Source organism: Dunckerocampus dactyliophorus, chromosome 1 (genome assembly GCF_027744805.1).
Source record: "Dunckerocampus dactyliophorus isolate RoL2022-P2 chromosome 1, RoL_Ddac_1.1, whole genome shotgun sequence".
Classification (NCBI taxonomy): domain Eukaryota; kingdom Metazoa; phylum Chordata; class Actinopteri; order Syngnathiformes; family Syngnathidae; genus Dunckerocampus; species Dunckerocampus dactyliophorus.
The window spans coordinates 43,642,191-43,665,010 of NC_072819.1; the positions used below are offsets into that span (position 1 = coordinate 43,642,191).

General features: G+C 41.0%; 1 protein-coding gene across 11 annotated transcripts in view; it reads left to right on the top strand.

Moving 5' to 3' along the window:
• The window catches only part of hspg2 (heparan sulfate proteoglycan 2), a 105,258-nt gene that overhangs the window by 21,174 nt on the left and 61,264 nt on the right, over positions 1 to 22,820 (top strand). For 10 of the 11 annotated variants that reach the window (XM_054778219.1, XM_054778248.1, XM_054778254.1 and 7 more), the window contains exons 2-6: positions 7,636 to 7,765; positions 7,984 to 8,043; positions 18,087 to 18,146; positions 22,031 to 22,140; positions 22,277 to 22,335. In XM_054778219.1, the coding sequence (XP_054634194.1) occupies positions 7,636 to 7,765; positions 7,984 to 8,043; positions 18,087 to 18,146; positions 22,031 to 22,140; positions 22,277 to 22,335 (419 nt within the window). The remainder of the gene's footprint in view (positions 1 to 7,635; positions 7,766 to 7,983; positions 8,044 to 18,086; positions 18,147 to 22,030; positions 22,141 to 22,276; positions 22,336 to 22,820) is intronic. The other variant, XM_054778262.1, reaches the window with a different exon arrangement.

The window sequence follows — 22,820 nt, forward strand, 5'->3', positions numbered from 1 at the left end:
GGCGCGCAGCTGTCACCTGGGGCAACCGGAGCTGGTCTGTCGGCCGGCCCGTGACTCCTCGCAGGTCACTCTCTCAAAAATGTTACTGGAAACATGAACATTAAATATAGACTAACAAACCTCTCTCACGTGGTTTTATTTTGGATGTTTTGTGCAGGTCTTGGTGAGAAATATTTGTATTTCTTGCTATCGTCTTTGAATTTGCGCTAAATATTTTAGCGCCGACTTGTTTTGCCTATGAATCTAAACATTAATTGGGATATTTTTCTATCAACAAGAGCACCAGTGGTTTTATTAAGAGCCAAACTCCCATCCACAAGATTGTCCTTCCCCACAGACTGCCTATTAAACAGAGCGAGCGCATTCCTGACTAGAACAGCCGTCTGATAAGTGTGCGCCTCCTTAGCTGGTGTGTTTTATTTCACGTTTGTGTGCATGTGTGCTCAAGTGTTAAAAGCTGCATGGGTAAATACGTTTCTTTGGGAGGCCTTTTCTTCATTGCTGCTCTCTGTTTTGGAGATTCTAGGTGGTCTGTCAATGAAGGGTCCTGCTGGGGCCCCTGCTGGGGTGATACTTGACAAGAGTGGCTTCTTAAGGCCTTCAGGCTTGGGGACGTTTGGGTAGAATGTGATATCCCACCAACAGTGACAATAAATTACAGTATCACTTTGTAAAACACCACTAAAATAGCCTCAAGAGGATTGTCTTTAATGCGAAGCGAGAAAGCACGGCAGTCAAAAAGGAAACAAATGAAGGGCATTATTGAGCGCGGGTTGTGCTGTTTGTACGCTAAGAAAGCCCACCGGGGAGCATCTGGGTGACAGCATTGTCAAGTGTCATATTTCAACAGTCATTTAAATAAACAAGCTCTGTGCAGCCGTTGTGTCGCCGTTGTGTGGCCTTTGGCTTTAACATGTCCCCTGCACTTTTTCAAAAGGCAATTTCGGACTCCTGCAGGATTTACTGTCCAAAAGCAATGTTACGCGATATTAAATGGATACAGCTCAAGCACTAGGACCTAGTGGAAAACAGCCACTCAAGCTGAAGCTTGTCGCCCTTTAGACTGCCCACAAGCTCATCGATTGGCTCTGTTGTTTCTTGCTGTTCCCAATAACATAACAGTCTGACTCACGGTGTCATCTTTCAAAGAAGACTTTACTAACAACACTACATTCATCACACAGTAACTTAACACTCAAAAGGTGTACCTGACAAATATAAAAACATGTACCAATATGATTTGAAGTATGAGAAATCAATTTTAAAAAAGCAACTCGTTTTAAATTTTTCCCATAATCCATTGCCTCTGAGCAGTGCATTCATTGGGGCGCTGCAATGACGTCAGCCTCCCTCTGGGCTCTGGGTTCCTGGTCCTCCCTCTGGTGGACAGAGGCAGCACCATCCACCATTTTCTATGCTGCTTGTCCTCCAAATAACTGGTCCTCTGGCAGTAATGCATTGTGGGTAAATGTTAGTTTGTTATTTTAAACTCATATTGGTACTTGTAATGTATATTTCCTAGGTGCCTTTTGAGTGTTAGTTGCTGTGTTTGTAAGACGACACTGTGAGACAGTTATATTGAGTAATGATTTCTTGCAATTTCCAATTGGTTGGCAAGCTCGTCGTGAGTTTTTTCATAGCTCATGATTGGCTCCTGTCAAATAAAGAGCTGCCTGGTCCTCACGGACTCGTGCATGCCATGATATGTCATATTATAGATGTGCGGCTTATACTGTACATCGGTGCTGCTTATTTACGGTACTTTGGTATTTGGTGTTTTTTGATTTAAAAATGTAAATATCCTCTAATTTCAGCCTCTCAAATATGAATATTTTTCTTTTCCTTAGACATCCATGAAAGCAGACTATCCAGATTATTGTTGTGTTTTAGGAAGAACAAGATATTCACCCACATCAGCAATGACTTTAGAAAACAGCAATCAACATTTTTGCCTCTTTTCTCATATGTTGCGGACCAAACCACAAACTGTTTGTGTTTGGGTCACATTGATTTAGGCTGTCTAGGATAGAGCTGTCCAAAGTGCGGCCCGGGGGCCATTTATGGCCCACAGTTATTTTTTTATTGGGCCTCGAACCATTCTAAAAGTAAAATTAAACAAGAAAGCAAAAATTACCAAATTAAAAATGGAAAACATAGCAGTAATTTTTTCAAGAATAAGGCCAAAATATTAGGACAATAAGTCATAATATTAATAGAAAAAAAATAACATAAAGTTGAAATATCACAGACAAAAAATAATTTTTTTCAACAGTGGAAATATTATGAGAAACAAGCAAAACAAAGTTGCAATTTTAGGAAATTCAAAATTAAAAAAGTTGTAATCTAAAAATAAAAATAATTAAAATAAAAACAGCAAAAATGGGAAAACAAGTAAAAAAAGTGTAACATATGGAGAAAAAATCCATAAAGTCAGAGAGGCCAGACTGAGATGGTTTGGACATGTTCAGAGGAGAGATAAGGAATATATAGGTAGAAGGATGCTGAGTTTTGAACTGCCAGGCAGGAGGAAAGAGCCCTATTATTGACCATACATTCCAAAAATAAGTGTAAAATTCGTGGTAATGATTTGGAGTGAAATAAAAATGTCATCCAAGTTACAGCCAGTGCAGTATTTCAGGCCTTAGTCGCTTTAAAATATGTGATTTAAATGAGATTCTAATTTAAGTGAGATCAATTTAAAAGCTTTGCATGCTTTTAAGCTACCATGCATGTGAAAAGTGAACATGCGCGGATATACAGTACATGTCAAAATCTCTGAAAATGAATTGAGCTCCACTTAAAATTGTCGCCTTGTGGGCATCATCTTTCCGTATTTAAGACAAGTCCACACAGGCTAGACGCTTCTTTCAACAGGCCTCCATATGTGCTGCAGACTCAGCTCGCCAGTGAAGGAAACTTGACTTCTATTTTCACAGCCTGCACGTGGTGAAAAAGTCTACATAACAACGTTGTTCAGCTGTTGTTCCCGGAGACCAGTGGTTCTCAATTATTTCCTGTCATGCCCCCACGGGGGGACAGAAATGTTTTCGTCCTCCGATTTGAAAAACTATTGAGAAACTGATTATATCTATTTATTTATCTCTACTAGACAGACTGAACTTGAAACGGAAACCAGCGAAATGCAACAAAATGGAGAGCAGTGAAGCATACAAGCTTATTCAAGAGTGAAATTGTATGCTGAGTACGACAACTACATACATGTTGGCAGGTCTGCACTAATATCGAAAGTCCTCCCGACAGTTCACCGCACTCCCCCAGCGGGGAGTCTATGTAGAAATGGTGGACAGCGTGGCAGGATAGTGTCACACCGTGCTGTGTTATATGTCATGTCTCCGGGATGGCGGCAGACCATCTACAGTATAGGGCCGTATGAAATCACTTTTATTTTTTCCCAAATTCAGTTTGATTTTTTTCCAAATTCCGTTTTTTCCGTTATAATTTTTTACATTTACATTTTTTACCAGCACAGAACGTATGCTTTTTGGGTTAGTGAATAAAATGTCCACAAATTAAATGCAAAAATCCTTACATTTATCGATGCAAAACATCATTGGCCAATTTTGCCCAGTAATTCAGAAATGGATGTAGTCTGGCTAACTTTTCTAAAGGGATATCAGCCTCTGCTATAAAATCTTCAACAAGCCCGTGCTGATATTATATATTGTTGGCATTCCATTGTATGTCAATGCTCAACACGAATAAATGAATCATGTTTCACATAAAGTTGTCCAGGTATCTTAGGCCAACGTTTTTGTTTTCACTGCTGTACCGGTTTTATAATGGCTTTCTGCGTGATTGCAAAAAGAAGTGTTTTTGCAATGAAAATACTTAAAGTCAAAGTCTTAATACGTGTTTTGTTGTAACAAGATATGTTTTCTTATTATGTTAGACCCTTGCTTGTGTCCCTGCGGAAAAAAAATGCCAAATGCTTGAAAGAAGTTCGTGAGCAAGATAATTTGGCTTATTTTATTGTTTCAATTAATGTTTTCACAGCAATCATGTTGACACAGTAAAATAATAACAACTAGCAGGATGACACTTAAAATGCAAAACCAATTTCCACCAAACTTTGCAGGGGGGTGAATGAATACGAGGATGAATCAATACAATTTAGGTGAGTATCTGGACAAAGATGCTTATACAAGAATTTATTACTACAGTTTGAGTCACTATGGCACCAAAGGAACGGTGTCATAATGGCATCCCATTTGTTTGTCATTCGCACAGGAACTAGGTGGTATATTTTACCTTTATGCCACTTCTTCAGAGTTCAGTTTTGCCAGTGTATGCTGCTGTCAGTGTAGAATAGGTGTAGTTATCGTTTAGAGTTAGATTTTTGCCAATTAGTTGCATCTTCAGGATGGGAGTCACCCAAAGGAAATGTCAAGGCTGGTTTGCAGCAGCGGACCAAGCTTGGTATGTGTGTGGGAGACTGACTGGATGACCTTGGAGAAGAAGACTCCAAGTGTGTGCTCAAAAAGCAACACTGTTCACTCCAAATGCTTCTCTCCTCCCTTTTTTTTCCCCTAAGCATGTTTGTTGCGCCCATCCTGTTAGTCATGGAACACTTTGGGAAGACAATCCCTGCACCTGTCAAAGAGTGTTTGTCTGTTGAATGAAGAACCTCTTTCCACTTCCTCCCCCCGTCCGTCCAATCACTTTAGATTAAACCCTGTGGAAATGTCAAAAGAGCTGCACGGAGCTTCAGGACCTCACTCATCAGGCCTTTTATTCAGGAGGGGCCCAGGTTAGAGGTTTAGTGTCGTGAGTGGCAGTTTGTCAGTTCACCCGCCATTCCAGGCGCACAAAGCTGCTCTGTTGCCACAATTGTCATATCTAGAGTCTTTTTCCATGAATCCACAAGCCAAATCAATTTAAGAACATAATTTGCAAATACTAGCATGTGGTTGCCCATTTTATGCAACACTTCTAATAATCCCACCCCTACCTCTCAAATAGAAACAGGGCTGAATAAAGGACGCTTGGCTTCTGCAGCTCAGGTCTCGCTGGTGCCTGGTGGTGCTCGGCGGGCCTCAGCCTTCAGTGTGTCAAGCTTTCATGCACTTGATGCAGTTTAGATTCCGCTCTTGGTCAATGCATGTCGCCACTTCAAGTCTCAGCATATTGTTGATTTTCAAGCGAGAGAAGGAAGGTTTTGTTTTTCTTGCATGCTTGAACTACAGGTATTTCTTACACCTTTGTCACATCCATCGGCGCTAACATGCCGATCCTCAAAGAAACACTTGGACATGTTTCCCACACTTTGTCCTGCAGCTGCATGACTTGCTTTATTAGCAACATGGGAGCTTCTATCAAGTCCCCTGATGAGTTATTCTCATGGTCCCTAGGATGGGAACACTGTGGACAACAACACTAGACTTTTACATTTTGACTTTTGTTCACCCTCACGCTCCGTCAAGCTGTCAACAAATCCATGTTTGTGGCAGCAGGGGAAGCCCCTCAGCAAAACAAATATCCATACTACCACTCATATATCTGAATGTTTCAGAAAAGATATTAAAAGTTGTGCTGTGAATGTAATAATGTGCTGGATTTAATTATCTATGAGATCATGAATTTATGTCCTCAAAATATTATATTCAAATGACTCAACATAGCAGAGAGCCAGCAAGCACGAGTCAGTATGGAAAAGATGAATATGACACGACAAAGTCAGAGTTTATTGAATCTCATTACATTACACTGAAAATCTTATGGGGAAACCAAAAATACGCCTCTAAATTGAGCATACTGCAGGTGTGAATGCGATTGGCTATGGTTATTCGTCTATATGTGCCCTGTGATTGGCTGGCAACCAGTCCAGGGTGCACCCCGCCTCCCACCCAAAAGGCTCAAGCTTCCCTGTGACCCATGATGAGGACAAGTGGTATAGGTGGGAACCATTTCATCATTGTCACAGGCAGACAATTAGGTTACTGGTGAGACATTTATTAATTAAACAGGTATGACATATGTCAGACTCAGATCATCCACACTCTCAAATGTGCATTTTTTCCCATGTTTTTGGAGGAATGTATATATGTGCAGTGTGTGGTTTTATCCGTGTGTTACGTGACTGCACATGTACGTCAAGATCGCTGCTTGTGTATTACCTTACATGCACCCGATGGCCTTGCTGGGAACCTGGAGGATGGCGCATTTAAGATCATTATCTCAAGGCAGAGATAAGTTGAACTGCATTCAATAAAACTCACATGAAGCTCTCATTTATGCACACGTAGCTTATTGGCTTTAATATTAGGTGCAGGTATGGATTTGAGCATGGTACAGTAGATGCTTGTGTAAATTTGTGGAGGTTTTTGCCCAGATGGCACACAGCGCCCACAACTAAATGATGCCCCAGCCCAAGGGAGCAGGGACGTAAGAGAAGATCATACTAATGGTTGACTGGTCGGCACCAGTGAAAGGAATTTGTTTGGTCAGCGCTTTCCTTTTGAAAATGGCCCAGGATTGTTGATGTAAGGGTGTTCAGTCAGGAGAGAGAGGATTTGGAGGGATAGATGTAGTTATTTATTATCTAGAGCCATTTAAAGGGGAAACTACCATGACAGAGTTGGGTGGAAATAGGAACTGGCGGGCCATGCCAGCTGGAAATGCCAATGCTGTCATCCTGCCAGAGTCGTATCTAAACTTCTAGCCTGCGTCTGAGCAGTTCGGCTGCTGAGTTTGGGAAAGCAGATCCTCTCCAAAAGGGTTAGCTCTATCAAGATGATCAGATACAAGGACGTCTGGCTCACTTTGAGTCTCCTCAGTGAAATCGTGTAGATACATCAGGTAGATACAAGAGAAGGCACCTCCTTCTTTGTATTCATTGACCTCTAACGCCTTTGTAAAGTATTACTGACTATTGTATTATAATTGCTTGTAGATAAAGTTCATTTTATCTTTGAATACACTATTGAATGAGACCATGACATTTGATGAAATAATGAATGATGAATGATGCTCGAGTCTTTAATGCTTAATGTCAAGCACACAGGCCTTTTTTCCCCTTAAAAGCCACCATACTTCCTGGTACGTAGTGCACGTGAGCTAAATACTCAGTTTGATTTGAGGTTTTTTTAAGCATATATGTATCTGCAATTTGTTTTGTAGCTGGTTGGAAATAAAGAGAGGCTGGTATGTGTGTGATTATGAACGATTATTTGTTCTATACGTGCCTTATGATTGACCAGATATCAGTCCGGGGTGAAGTTTGCTTGAAGTAAGTCAGGTTTAGAAAATGGATGGATGGATGGACAGATGGATGGTATGTAATACATATTCACTCGGAACACAGAATTGTGTTGTCCTGGCATTCCGATCTCTGCCTCAGTGTCTTCTTTGTTTGGGTCATTCTTGTGAAGGCGTAGACGCTATGTACACTTCTTTAAAAAAAAAAAAAAAAGAGCTGGTCATGAACTTTTATTTGCATGTGAACTCTTGATGAGGCCTCGAAGAGATAATAAATGTTGAAAGTAAACACATCACAATGCCTTGTTTCCTGCTGCTGCCTTTGTTTTCCCTCCACCCTTCCAGGGTCCGTGCATATCACTGGGTGTAACCCTGCAACATGCAGACTTCGACCCTTATTAATCTTTCTGTTTGTCTCAGGTGACACAGGCCTCCAAGGTGTGGGGAGAGGTCCCGCTGCCAGACGACTTAGTGGAGCAGAAGGGTGTCCAGGCGGCACCGAGCTTACTGGGCGACGATGAGGACTTTGTCGCTGATGAAGCCTCAGGAGGTGGGCTGACCCAAAAGCAATCACACCAGTTGTGTTTACTTGCATTTATATGTACATCCCAAAAGGGAAGAAGATTCTATCGTGTTGTATAAGCACATACTTGCTGTATGTAATTCACATTGATTCTCATTAATGTTTACATGGCAGTCTGATTAAATCGTCAGATTAAGCTTTGTAGAAAAGTCACGGAAGGTCTTACTATTCCTATGTGTCCACAGATCTTCCCAGTGGCGAGGATGACGGAAGCGCAACATGGCCCCCAGTTTCTGACACTACAAGTAAGAGACCAGAAAATAGTGTATAAATTGTGTTGATATTCTGTGTGCGTGTGTGTGGAGGACCACTCACTTTAATGTTCCCACATCTGTGGCTTCCACTGTGTGTTGACGTCTGTTCATGTGTGCCATGACGGCCTCACATCCTGCTTCAAGCCGCCAGTCAGGTCATAACACCACGCTTCAGCTTTGTCTCGGAGACATAAACATCTCCTCTTTCATCCTCTTGCGGCAGAGGTGGCAATACAGTTAAGGTCCACAAAAGCAAGGCAAACAATGAAATGCCACTGGGTAGAGCCTCGGTGGTATTTCATTGGCTGCAGTGCCCTTTTGCAGTCCATCAGTATATTGGAGACATGTAGTGGACCCTCAGAACCTAGTTCAGATTGCAAATTCATTTTCAGTCTGGAGGAAAATATGTTTTTTCACAATATGCTTTTGCAAAGAACCGGACAACAATTTGTATGGCAACAGTGGCTTGTCACTTAGGATAAACTTTGGAAGTTGTTTTTTTTAAAAGTTTATTTAATCATCTATTTAGTGTGACCCATATCTCATAGCATTGTGTTTGTGTTTGTAACTTGTCTGATTCAGCCAGCAGCGCATTCCGCCAGAGTCCACCGAATGAGGGAGTGCTAGCCATCAAGCTAAAAGCCCAGACTATCAACTTGATGTCTAGCTCCACTCTTAAAGTGCTAATGACACCAAAACACGTTAATATTGTTATTCTTTTCTATGACAAATAGCAATTACAACAAGCATATTTCCTGTTTGCTCCAATGTTGAAATATTTCCTTTTTTTATTATTTTTTTTTTTTTTACAATTGTTGGCACTTCTTCTGGGACTGGAGGAGGACGAGCAAGTGACAGTTACACCAGTTCCCACCCAGGAAGCGGTTGTTCTCTCCAATGCTATACTTATGGTCAAGTTCTGGTTGAATTCTGTTGTTTGTTACATATTTTTTTATATTAGGCTTGAAGGCTTTTTTTATGAGGGCTTTTGCTGGATCACTGAATGAGACGGAGGCAAGGTTGTTCATATTTCCAAAAGACACCATGCGCCTCATCAGATGCGTCAAACTTTGAGGGACAAATGTTTCAATACTGCCCCACAGATGGAAATAAAAAGTCAAAAAACCCACAAGACATTCGGCCGTGGATAAGCACGCCAAGGTGGAAGTAAGTCAATCCACATTTCCTCTGTTAATATTCCCTATAGTAGCCTGCCTAGTGCAGTGTTGATTGGTAACTGGCTTGGTTATGACGTGCTAGCTAGTCGGCTCATTTGGTGTCTGTGTAGCGTGCAACAATAAATCCAAAGGGTTGCCTTTGATTGCAGCATCACTATGAATCTTAGTACAGTATAATATTAGGGGTTTTCACACCAGATTTCTTGCTAAACAACAATCACTGTCACTTGTTTTGAGCCCTGTACAGTGTGCATAGAGCTAGCTGATAGCTGTGAATGGCTATCATTGCTAGTAAAACATATCATACTCTTCACAACACAATATTAGTGAATGTTATTATTGTTGTGAATATTTCACTGTCTTCGCTTGTGTTCATGGCTGTGCTTGTTTACACCTGGTTGCCAGTGTCACCCGTAAGTGTTCTCAATGTCAAGTGCTAGCAATGTCACACATCTTTCTAGCCTGTCTTACAGTTCAGTTTCAGTAAGTAAATCCATATTTTTTTTTACTAGATTTATTCTACGAATCTTAGAATAATAGTATGAGCTTTCATACCAGGGCTAAATAAGCAGCGATCGCTGCTCGCTGGTATAATGTTTTGCAGTGTGCATTGAGCCGCCAGACACTTACTGAAAAAAAACAATGGCCAATTTTTCTGTTATCTCGTACCCATCACAACACATTATCAGTGAAAGTTATTATTGTGTTATTGTTGTGAATATGTCACTTTCTTGGCTTTGCTGTGAGTTCATAGCTGCATGTGTTTGAATCTGGTTCCCGGAACGTGTTCTGGTTGTGACGTCGCAGCCAAGATGACGTCAGTTCAGAAAACTCGCCAACTCGTGTCAAAATCACCACTTCATTTCACTTGTATTTCATAGTTGTTTATGTATCCGTGACAGAAATATGACAGAATGTTTATTAAGTGAGTACTTTCATCTTGTTATTGTTTTTTTCAAACTTTTTTTGGTGTCCTGGTCACTTTAATCTTTGGTTTCATTCTTCGAAGCCTCCTCCTTCATCTAATCCCAAACATGCTCAATTATGTTCAATTATGTTGGGCTGGCCATTCCTGGAGCATCTTGACCTTCTTCACTATCGGGATCGCCAAGAGAAATTTACATTTCCAGCAGCTCTGCAAAAATGTCAGAATGAATGTAATCACTTAATCACAAAATGAAATAAAACAACCAAAGGCAAGAAATGAGAGACAAGAAAAATAAGAAAATAGAACAAGTATAAACAAATAAATATGGAACAAATCATATCACATTTGTAGTGCAACAATAATAATAATAATAATAATAATAATAATAATAATAATAATAATAATAATGCATAATAATTAAATAATGCAGAATAATTATGTGTGTATGTGTGGTCTAAATAAACAGAAATGCAAAGACAAACAATATGTGGATATTCTTCACTCACTCACTTTGTAACTTTTAATGCTCAAGTAAAATTTGCTGCATTTCAGTACGCTCGGAAATCCCAGAAAATTCACTCAAAACATGTGAATTCAACTTACATGACGTAGTGTCTTTGAACACAACTCCTCATAGCTCTTAATGACACAGTGAAAGTCTGATTCAAATATTCTGCAATTAAAGAAATCGGTGTCGGTTAAATAGATTTTGTGCCATCTCTACTTGATTTAAAATTTTCTGTCAATTTGGTGCTGTTAATACATGGAAATATATATAATCCTGCCCTGTCACTTACCTTTCTTTCAATAAAATACATTAAAAAAATGGGCATATTTCAGACATAGTGTGACTTGGTGATTAATTATGATTAAGTAATCGTGATTGATTTGGGGAAAAATTATAATCATTTGACAGCCCTAGTTTTTATTATTAGTAAACATGCGAATCAAACCTAAGATCACCATTTTAGCTTTTTCTAGTTACATTATGCCTTTTTACTCTATTTTTCTATGTTTGCTGGGTTTTTGTTTATTTTATTTTTGCAATGGGCCACGTTCCACAAATGGCCCCTGCGCCACACTTTGGACACCCATGCGTGTTTTTCCAGGAAGGCGTGGCGCAGCAAGCGATTGTGTCCAAGCTCTACCTTCGTGGCTCTGTTGGTCCGGGGCTGGGTTGCATTGTGGAGGGTTTTTTTTTAAGGTGTGTTATGAAACAGAACCGGTAAATCGCCGGTACTTGAAAGCTGGTGCTGAGCCAAATGCAATGAGCGTCAATACAACCGCTCGATGATTAAGGGTGCAGACAAGTCCGAAAATCTACATGGTTTGATCTGACAAATCTTAAGTAAAATTTGATCAAATGTAGAATTACTACAGCTTCTGCTTGGACACCAAAAAGTAGCAATGATGGAAAAAAACAGCCACACATCACTCGCTGACGCTGTGAACACCGAGGTAGGTTGGATTGCCAGGTGTGCCTAAAGCACTTAATATTCACTTCAAATAATGCCTTGCACACTGCCACTTCCATATTACTGTATTATCATTCATAGCAATGACGCCATAGTTCACAGTGTTTATTGGCTTCTGGCTGCCTTTCTCGCGATACACCTTATCTGCAAACAAATCTTGTCACGTTTTAATCTCACAAGATCTCGTGTGACCAGATCTCGCAACACCCCTAGTTTTGGGTGCTTAAATGCAGGTAACCAATTGGCAAACTGGACGCTTTTCACAATCCTTTTTGTTATTTAATGATTTTCACCCATATATGCACCTTTCTGCACCTCTATGGGCCAACTGTATTTTTTTTTAAAGAAGGGCTTACCTCAATGTGCATCTGTTGTATACATCATAATTGTCGTTCATAATTTTCATCCCCACAAAAATGAGACTACAATGATTTTCCTTCAGGAAAGATCCTTCAGATTCTGCAGGGAGACGACCACGGAGCTATGATTTGGATGAGGCAGACAAATGCCATATATAGATCTGAGCACAGTGGTGGGAAGGAAATTTAGTTTCCTGTACTGAATGCTGTAAGCTTAGCAGAATGTCTCTGTCCTGTTGGCCGTCCAGACCCAAGCCTTCCTTCCCTTTCTGTGGCATCAGTGTGAGAGATATAGGGACCCCTGTTGCTCTCATTAGTCCTTCTTTCCTGTTGTGTTACTCACTATGTCTTGTAAGGTGAAAGATTCCTACTTATGCTGATCAATGGCACCAGTAGTGACCATCTGGACTGCACATTGCTGCAGGAATAATGTTATTTTGAGCATTGTTTGTCCATTGTTGTCCACCTTCCACACTTAATGGTATTTCCAGAGATGTAGAGATGGAGTCCCATGTCCTTATAACCTCTCTTCCTGACCTGTGCACTCTGGTCTCTTAAGAGAATTCCAAGAGAGTGCTGGTACACAAAATCCATTTTATCCCGTGTGCGATATTTTTATAGCTTCACAGCCAATTCCCAGTGCACGCGAGATGTTAGCTACTTCATTTAGAAATAAAGGTTACCATTGAGTAACAGGGCGTGGGGCTGCTCGGGTTACGTTCTTCCCAGTAAAGATTTCCATTATTAATCATTATTATGAAAGTTAAGTTACACAATTCCTCACATCTCATCATCAAGACTAATGTATTTAAAGCACAATGGCTGTTACCACGAAAGGGCAATAGTTTAAAATGATATGCAACCCTAGCATTGGGTATCATTTACATATTATAAACGGGGCCTAAGCGGTGCCTGAATCGGTACTTACAAAAAAGGAAAACATACAAATTTTGTCCAAAAAACAATGCTTTTTTATTTTTACGGGATTTTGTGACATGCAAGATCAACAGAATAAAATGGCAATTTAAATACCTTCAATAATATAAATAAAGTAATAACTAAGTAAAGAATCAGTATACCAGCAGCAATACAGAACACAGGGAATGTGCAAAATTAGCAACATTTTAAGTGCATACACATTCCGCTGATTAAATGCATTCATTCCACACAATTTGAGCAGAAATTGATCATTTATACACAATTCTGGCAGTTTGACTATCTTTACAAAGGTGTCAGCGAGAGCAAAATGAAGTTACTTATAAGACGTTGCTTGCACAATAACACCTTCAAGCACTCACTGCAGGTGGCTGAGTCTGTAACGTTTGAGGTAAAGTGCAAGCAAACTTTCCAGCATTTCAGCTAGAAGCTCACCATTGTCAGTTGAAAAACTCAATAATCAATAAAATGCACCTGTGTTGCGGATCAAGTGGCCCACGGTGGTGGCGGCATTGTGTTATGGTATGGGCAGGAGTGTGTTACGGATAATGAACACAGGTGCATTTAATTGATGCTATTTTGAATGCACAGACATACTGTGACAAGATCCTGAGGCCCCTTGTTGACATGTTATAGCATGATAATGCATGGCCCCATGTTGCAAGGATCTGTACACTATTTCTAGAAGCTGAAAACATCCCATTTCCGACATGGCCAGCATACTCACCGGATATGTCACCCATTGAGCATGTTTGGGATGCTCTGGATCTGCCTCCCAGGTATGTGAGGCAAATGGTGGTCACACCAGATCCTGACTGTTTTTCGGACCACTCGCCCTCCCCCCCAATCCATTTAAACTGCACATTTTGGGGTGACTTTTTATTGTGGCCAACCTAACGCACACTTGTGCAATAATCATGCTGTCTAATCAGCATCTTGAAATACCACACCCGTGAGCTGGATGAATTATGAATGCTCACTAACACAAACAATTGTTTTTCGGAGATACGGTAGGCCTTTTGTGTCCATAGAAAAAGTTTTACATGTTTGATTTGAGCTCAGAAAAAATGGGTGTTCGTAAAGCGTTTCTATTTTTGTTAAGTGTAACGAAGTTAAACAGATTTTTCTTATTGCTTATCAGTATTCGCTCAGTGGAGATGACACAATAGTTGTAATAGTTCGTTTTTCTTCCGTGCATGTAAACATACTGTCGGCAGCCACGGTTTTCTTGATACAGTGGGTGAGATATGAGTTTACCCTCAGTCTGCTGGGTCATTATACAGAGGGGGATGAGTGCTGGCAGCTGTGGTTATTTTAGAGCTCTTTGTTTGTTTGGCCGCAGTGGGCCCTCAAGGGGCTCATGAGAGCAAAAAACAGAAGATAAAAAAATAGGACAGTTCAGGAGAGACTTAAGATCATAATCCGATAATTTTGTTGTCTTTGATGCAACAGAACATAGCATGTGTTACTGTTAAAAGATGTTCCTCGTTACTAAATAGTTGTCCGTCAGTTTAACTTTGCAACATGCAGTTACGGTGGCCATTTATGTTGATGACTCCTGCTGAAGGATCACATTGTGGCACTTAAAGCCCACGATGAAACATTGTTGTACCGTAAACAAATGTGTTGCCTTGGAGAACTGACCTGTACTGCTCCTCCTAAGAAAAGTAATTCATTGAAAGAGACTGTGGTGCTGTTTAAAAATACCTTTTTCCCCCTCAGGCAGTGCACAGAGATAGGGTTTGAATGTTTATCTTGACAATCTTTACCTTTGTAATCGTTTGATCTTGCGGAGAAGAGAACACAGATTGGAGAATGTGTTTAAACAACAAAACAAATCCTGTATGTGAATTACGTTTGTGTTTATCATCCACGTTGTCTGTTGTTCTGCAGTTTATCATGTATGGAGATTTGGACAAAGCCCCCTGATGATCAGTGGTTTCCTGGCTTAGAACTGTGGAGTGTGCATATCGGGAACATAATATCTCTCTTGGGGATTATGCCTCCAAGCGGCAGCCTTGAAAAAGAACATTTCTGGTTGTGCGTGTACTGTATGTTTGTCCTCCAGTTGCAGCAATGCATTTAAGGAGTTTCTCAGAATTTAAACATTATTTTACATGATTTTGGTGGTCAAAATGAAAGTTCATTATAACCTCTGACCACTCCTGTACTCCCTATAACCTAGAAATACCTCACAAAGGGACTCTTGTGACTTTTATTGTGATGATTTCACTTTGAACTACTCAATAGGGAGTAGTAATTCTTAAGAAACTGAGTCGAAACTGAAGCCCTTACTGTATATGATGCCAGAAATAGCCTGTTTATGCTTGTAGCTGAGTGAGGTGTTTTCTTGTCAGAGTTTGCATCACTTCTCTTTTGATATGGATCCCGGAGATTCAAGTAGGACTCAGGACAGCAACCATAATGAGACTCAAACAAAAAAAAAAGAGAGTACTCTAATATGAAAGTAATAAGAATCCATGACCTCCTTCTCTCTCGACTCAATACCCATCCTGACCAGGATTAGAGCGTCAGACTTGAAAGAAGTGGATACTCCTTCAGGTTTAATTAGTTTGGATGAAAATTTGAGACTTGAAAAGGCTTTGGGGAGGTTTTCTGTCAAGTGTTTCCTGGCTGGACCTCAACCCTTAATTATTTTTACTGGAAAAAGTAAAAACTTTTTAGCCTAGTAAAGGTCTTTGGCTGCGAGTAATGTACATGTACTGATGTGATGTACAGTTGTCTCAAGTGTGTGACTTAAAAACAGCTGGATCCACCACAGTCACTTGATTGTTAAAGAGCAGTAGTGTGTTGCAGTTTATGGAGCGGATTCATACCATATCTGGATTGGAGTTTAAGAGTAAATCTTTGCACAAGGGTTCCTTTTATAAAGCTCATCGTCTGATATTTCATGCCCTGAGCTGTAGCTCCATTCAAAGCGGTGGAAATGAGTCACCATAAATCAGAGCTGACACTCACACTGTTGCCAGTGCAAGTAGGGCTTAACTTTTGGTGAAGCAAGGATTGCACTTGGGATCGGTTATTCCCATATAGTGAGGCAAAACAGGAAGCAGCTCCTCCTGGCATCAGTGGGTATGTGCTTCGGACAACAAAGATGTGAACAGGAGTGAGTGTGTTTGTCCAGTTTGGAGGATATCCTCTTTGTTGGACTAAAGAGCTGTCATCTCTAAAGGGATGCCCTCTGATTCTTTCATCTTTGACATCATCTGGCCAGCAGACTTCCTCATTTGTCTCCAGATGGGTTAAGCTCCCAACATCCTTTGTGTCATTGGCATGGCGTATGGATTGCAGTGACATGGTGGACACTCACGTAAAGCGACCAGACTTTAAACTGATTTCAGTACGGTTAAACTGCACATTTTGGAGTGGCCTTTTATTATGGCCAACCTAAGGCACACCTGTGCAATAATCATGCTGTCTAATCAGACTCGTGATATGCCATCCATAGGTGGATGAATTATGAATGCTCACTTACACAAGCTTTGCGATTTGGGACTTGTGACTATTTGTGAACAATATTTGAGACAAATAGGCCTTTTGTGTATGGCGAAAAAGTTTTAGATCTTTGACTTCAGCTGATGAAAAATGGGAGCAAAAACGAAATGTTGTGTTGATACTTTTGTTGAGTATAGATGTTCAAGAAATATCTGAGCCAAAAACCGTATTGATATTTGTAAGGTTACAATTTTTAATTGTCAGTGATCGCTTTGTGGGGGGCCGACACGCTGTTGCCAAGTTTACCTGGTTTTACTAGTTATAGGTATGCGTTTAAATATGAACACTTTGTATTTGTCGATACATGACTGACAACATTATGTTTCAAATAAAAATAACCATTTAGAACAGTGATCCTCAACTGGTGGGTCACGACCCAAAAATGGGTCACACAGCCGTTTTCAGTGGGTTGCGGGTCTTTGGGCAAAAAAAAAAAAAAAAGAATGGAACAGGGACTTAACATGCAGTTCCTCCAACACACAGCTGCAGATATTTGCTGGAGAAGAGCACGTTATGGAGAGACTGCGTCTCACCCCTGCAGCTTACATTGTTTTTCAAACACTCCCTGTAAATATAAGAGATTTGAGAAATTTGAGGTATAAATTTCCACAGGTTGGGTTGCCACTTGTCTTTGAGGGGTGGTGGTGGCTCCTGCAGCCAAACCAGTTGAAAACCATTTTAAAGCATTTATTTGGACAACGTCACAACTGGTCAAAATAACACAAATGTTTTCAGATCTCAACAATAATGCAAATAAGACAAGTTCATACTCATCAACAACACAATAGTAATATTTTAACTTAGGGAGATTTCAGAAATAAATACTTAAAGCAATAACCCTGATTTGTAAACTTCTTGGCACGCTCCAGACCAGTCTTTCACATTGCCGTAGGGTGACTTTATGCCGCTCCTGGATGCAAGATTTAAGCAGTTTTTTTCTGGTGACCATTGCTCTTGATCACATTTCAGAGGGTTTCATTGGGATTCATCTGTGTAGCTTGGACGAGCCTTGACAGGGCCTTCTTGTGGTGGTCCTCCATCCACACCTTCACTGACCTAGCCTTGTGTGGCATGGACAAACAATCCTCAAGAGTCGGGGAACATCGTCAGAGCACAGAGACTGTTGTCTTCCATAACAATTTTGTACGGGGCTTGATTCATTATTCCTTCACAAAGACAAATCTGCCCGATTCCAGCACTGCTGTAGCATCACGGATCCTTCACTAAATTTCACAGTAGGTGCGAGACACGGTGGCGGGTTTGCAGGTATGTAAAGGAATTCAACAGAAACTGCTGATGGAATGGCTGCCATATATGTTGATTTAAGGAAAATATGGAGTCGGCTTAATTTTTCTCCGCAGCTTTATGTGTTTTCGGCAGTGTTTCATGTATTTCAATCATGAAACATCTCTGCGTGTTTCTGTTCATTTGTTAAAATAATAAAACCTTTCTATTTTCTCTCCGCTTCCAATCATTTCCTAACTCCCCTGATGTTGAATAACCTCTCTGGGCCTGCCTGGCTAACTCCATCCTTCTCACTGTGTCGCTTTTCTTGTATGATCGTTGATATGTTGGTTCCCCGCCATGTCTCCTCCTTCTGTCTCTTGCTCCTTTGCTCCCCGCCCCACATTGCTTATTGTAGAGTACTGGTTGGACTCTTCCTATGTGGGGAACATAAAGAACTCAGTTGAGCCATCCTACAGTAAGTCCTCCAGCCGTGATTTCCTTTTATTTGTGTCATTCCTCTAATGCTCTCTGCCGCCATCTGCTCTGCTCAGTTATTCGCTCTCATTTCTAAAGACACTTGCAGATAACATTCCAAGAAAGACTCAGCTTGGGCATGCCACCATTGTGTATGGAAACACTGTTTTTTCCAGTGTCTCCCATTTTTTCTTCATGGCAGTGGAAAAATCATGACTGACTGACAGCACTTTCCAAAACATTTTTGTTGAAGGATGACATAGTTGCTTGTCCTAATGGGCGTTCAACCTTGCATGCTTTCTAGTGTCGAATCCTTAATGAGCATGATGATATGAAACGTCTGTTTCACAGTGAAACATGACCTTTGTAATCAACTTTCTGTTGCATGTATCACACACGCTGTGAGAAACTAACCAAGCTAGCCAAACTAACCGCAAAGCCTCAAATGAATGCCACAACTTCTCATAGCACATAAACTGGACTTGCTGGGAGGAAACCTTCACGGACCATTGCATCTGCTCAGCTTGCAGAGTAAAACGTTTAAAAAGGGAGCAGTTCTAATAGCTTAAGTTAATAATATCATTGGTTCAGTTTAGCTTTTGTAGCATATACAGCAGGGGTCGGGAACCTTTTTGGCTAAGAGAGCCATAAAAGCCACATATTTTAAGATGTATTTCCGGGAGAGCCACATAATATTTTTTAACATTGAATACAACTAAATGTGGGCATTTTTAAGCAAGACCTCTAAAGTCTCTAAAGTTATTCTTTTTATTAACATTGTTGTACTGAAGCTATCCAATAATAAATAAAATACTTCTTACCATTAATGCGACTTCTGGTGCTGCGTGGTTTTGCACCGTACTCCGTATCTTTTTCTTTTCACCCTCTTCTTCGTCAAAAGGGTCGGCTCTACAGAATTAGCTACTTCTTGACATCTCAATGATGCGCGTAGGCTACCGCATTATCCAGTCATAATCAAATTTTGGTGTCTGACCCGGAAAATATTGGAAGGACAGCTGGCACTGGCCACCCCGCATTGAGGTAGAAAATGGATGGATGGACTAAAACGCATAAGAAAGTTTTATATTTTGAGCATTATTTTTAACACTGGGATTTCTGTAATGTACTTTAAAGGTGAGCGAACAAAAAAAATAAAATACATTTTTATCGTGTTAAGACATGTTTGAGAGCCAGATGCAGTCATCAAAAGAGCCACATCTGGCTCCCGAGCCATAGGTTCCCTACCCCTGATATACAGTATAGTATCGGCGCTTGGGGTGGCCGTGGTTCAGGAGGTAGAGCAGGTCATCCAGAAACCGGAAGATTGGTGGTCACTGTCGTGTCCCTGGGGCAAGACACTTCACCCACCTTGCCAGTTCCAAATTGTACCATAGCTGTCTCTGTGAGGTGAATCTGAAATGGTTAAAGAAACAGCCTCATTTCTAATAGTGTTTAAGTGACATCCGCCTGCAGTACTGATTCTGAAGGCCCTGGGCCCTGGACATGATAACACAGCTGAAATCTGATACACATACACTATGGGAAGCAGCCAAGAAACGCGCTATGACATGAAGGTCATAGACTGCTGGGAATATCCATCCATCCATTTTCTATACCGCTTCTCCTCTTTAGGGTCACGGGGGCATGCTGGAGCATATCCCAGCTGACTTCGGGCGACAGGCGGGGTACACCCTTGACTGGTCGACTGCTGGGAATAAATTAATACAATTTAATGGAACAAATACTAGAATTTAAGTTGTAAGTGTAGGTCAGTGCTTCTGACAGGCCAGCAGAGAAGGCCTGTCTTGACCACCCGCTACTGCAATTTAAGAAATTGTTAAAAAATGACTCACCAAAATGTTAAAAATGATTTTGAATGGTTTAGTCCAGGTTGATGTACTTTTTGGTCTTCCTCTTTTTTCTCTGCCTTGGCTGGTACTAGGCCATTGCCGTGGGCGCTGCCTCGGGGGTTGAAGGTCAAGCCCAATGCGGTTGGGCTTTAAAGGCCAGGCTGGGCTCAGCGCTCAATCAAGTCTTTGTCTTTGGCAGGAGCCCAAGGCACAAAGCCGCCACAGTTCTGCTGAGCAGCTTTAATAGCCAAATAAGTTCTTCAATCAAGTGTGCGGAATGTTTTTTTCCGGACTTTTTTGCTTCCATGTCTGACTAATACTCCCTGTTTCATCACCCATGATATAGTGGAGCTGCTTTTGGGGATTTCCTCCACTGGAACCAATGAGTGACGTAGGGAGAATGGGTTTTGCTCGTTAGCAGCACTGTCATCAAAAGATCTCAGGCGGCGGCACTCCCACACTCGTTAGCCTGTAAAGTTAACGCGGCAACTCAGAGCGAGCAGGGAGCTGGCCTAACGGCGGGTGCCCACTCAAGTGATGCGATTAGATCCGGGTCAAATGAAGCGCTTTGATGAGGAACTTTGATGTTACACATTCAGGCAATTCAACAATTATCCATTTTCAGTCCAACAGAAACGGTGTGCACATGAAGTTCGGCACCCTGCCAGGCTGCACTCAAGCCTGAAGATATGTTGTTCACTTCGTTGTGTGTTTTCATAGGCAGTGCTCAATTTATTGTCAGTTAAACGAGCACTTTTCCTCATCCAGGATGCGTGTCTTTTAATGCCCGGCGCACAGGACCAGCTGAAGGAAGTCAGTGTCTCCACAGGCCTTTAAAATAGGCAGCACTCCAGAACATGACCCTTTGCTTTGTGCATGGCAAGTAGCACAGATCTGCAAGAAACAGTTCAAATATTAACTTCCTTCCTGAACCACACTGGCAGCCTGACTGAGGCTGGCAGACTCTTCCTAACAAAGTGTTGGCAGCAATGTGAGAAGAGGGCACCCTGCAGGCCTGGACTATTTTAGCTTCATGGGCTACACATGTGACACAGGAAATATAATAATGGAGCGGACATTGTACTCGAGTCACTCATATAAACCACCAGTGTCTATTATATACAGTATGTCAATATATATACTATATATACTATAGACTTTGACAGTAACTCTAAATTGTATGTATAGTATGACGTAAGCTGCACACACCTAATCTATTCTTAACCAAAACAAGCTAAGAGAAAATAAGATAAGATGACCTGCTTGTAAACAAAATGCTCTTTCTTGCTCTGTAAGACTTTATACCTTTCCTGTCTCATTTAGCTGTATGAGACAGGTGAAGTATTACAAACACCTTTCCATTGCAAGTCTGTTCCACACAACTGTAAATGTAAAATCACATCACATCTGAGCACTGTGATCTCTGTAAAGGCAGAATAGTACCCAAATATTAATGTCCTCATCTCATTTGAAATAATAATTGCCTGTTGTAAAATTAATTCAGTCCTCTGTGAGTACTTTTTTTCCTCAACTAGTCAACCTGTATAATTAATGACTTGCTACGTCATCAGTGTTCAAACCGAAGCACTCAAACCTAATTTTATATTGAGACAATTTTCTGTATTTCTGTGTCTTTGTTAGCATGCCGGGACTGTCAACATGTTCCACAGGGGGACACGGACAGGGAGAAAGGCATGTTGTAATTTCATCGTTATATTTGAGAGTGTGGGTTAAGAACACGCCTGTCAAAGCGTGCGCCTGTGAAGAGCAACACTGCAGCGGGTGGCTTTAGTGAAAACCTAACCGCAATTGAGATATGAAAATAGATCCCATAATTGGAACGCGGTTTTCCTTCAAGCCTCAGGCAGCCCATCTACTTTTCAAGAGGAAATATCCAGTATTATGTTAACTTTAGTGGGCTTTGGTATTTCATGTAGGCTTAATATCCAAAGTTTGCATTCGAGTCCAGCCTGTGGTTGCTGTATATTGTGTGTTTGTGTGCTAATAGATTCTTATTCACACTCTCTGAATGTAGTTTATTACAGAGCTCTAGTCAACTTCACCAACTCCATCGTCTACAGCTCAGAGTTGGAGGACATCTTCTCCCCGGCCTTTAATGAGATCTCAGAAGCTGTGGTTGACACGGTATGTCTTCATTATTTCTTCTTAACTGCGGTCGGACGCTCCACCGCTACCTTATAAAGGCTTATGTGTGTGTGTGTGTGTGTGTGGTTTAAGACTTTGGTGAGTATGGTGCTTATATTTGATTTTTCCTCCACAGCTGGAGTCAGAGTACAACAGGATTTCAGGTGTCCAGACAGTCAACGTGGTCCTCGTTAAGTACGTACTCAAATGCTTTAAATCAAGCATTGTGACACCTTAAGTAGCGTCCCTGCAGTTGTGTGCCAGAGCCCGTGATTTCTTCCCTTTTTCCACACCACACAAGGCGCTGTAGGCCTGCCATTTGTAACTCATCAACTGTAGTGCAGGGATGCCCAAACTTTATCCACTGGGGGCTGCATGCAGAACACTTGAAGGATGCGTGAGGCCACTTTGCTAAATTGCGTACATTGAAGATCCTAACATGAATAGATTGTAGGTCGATATAGAGCATGTTACGTTCTTTCAAGAAAACACTGACATCTTAGCTTTTGTGTAAGCACATTATTAGTGTCAAATCAAATAATACAGTGCCGTCCAGAAGTATTGGAACAAGGTCAATGTCTTTATATTCACTCTAGACTGAAATCATTTGGGTTTGACATCAAAATATGTATACAAGACCCGAGAGCAACTTTTCGCATGACAAGATGAAAAATCAATCA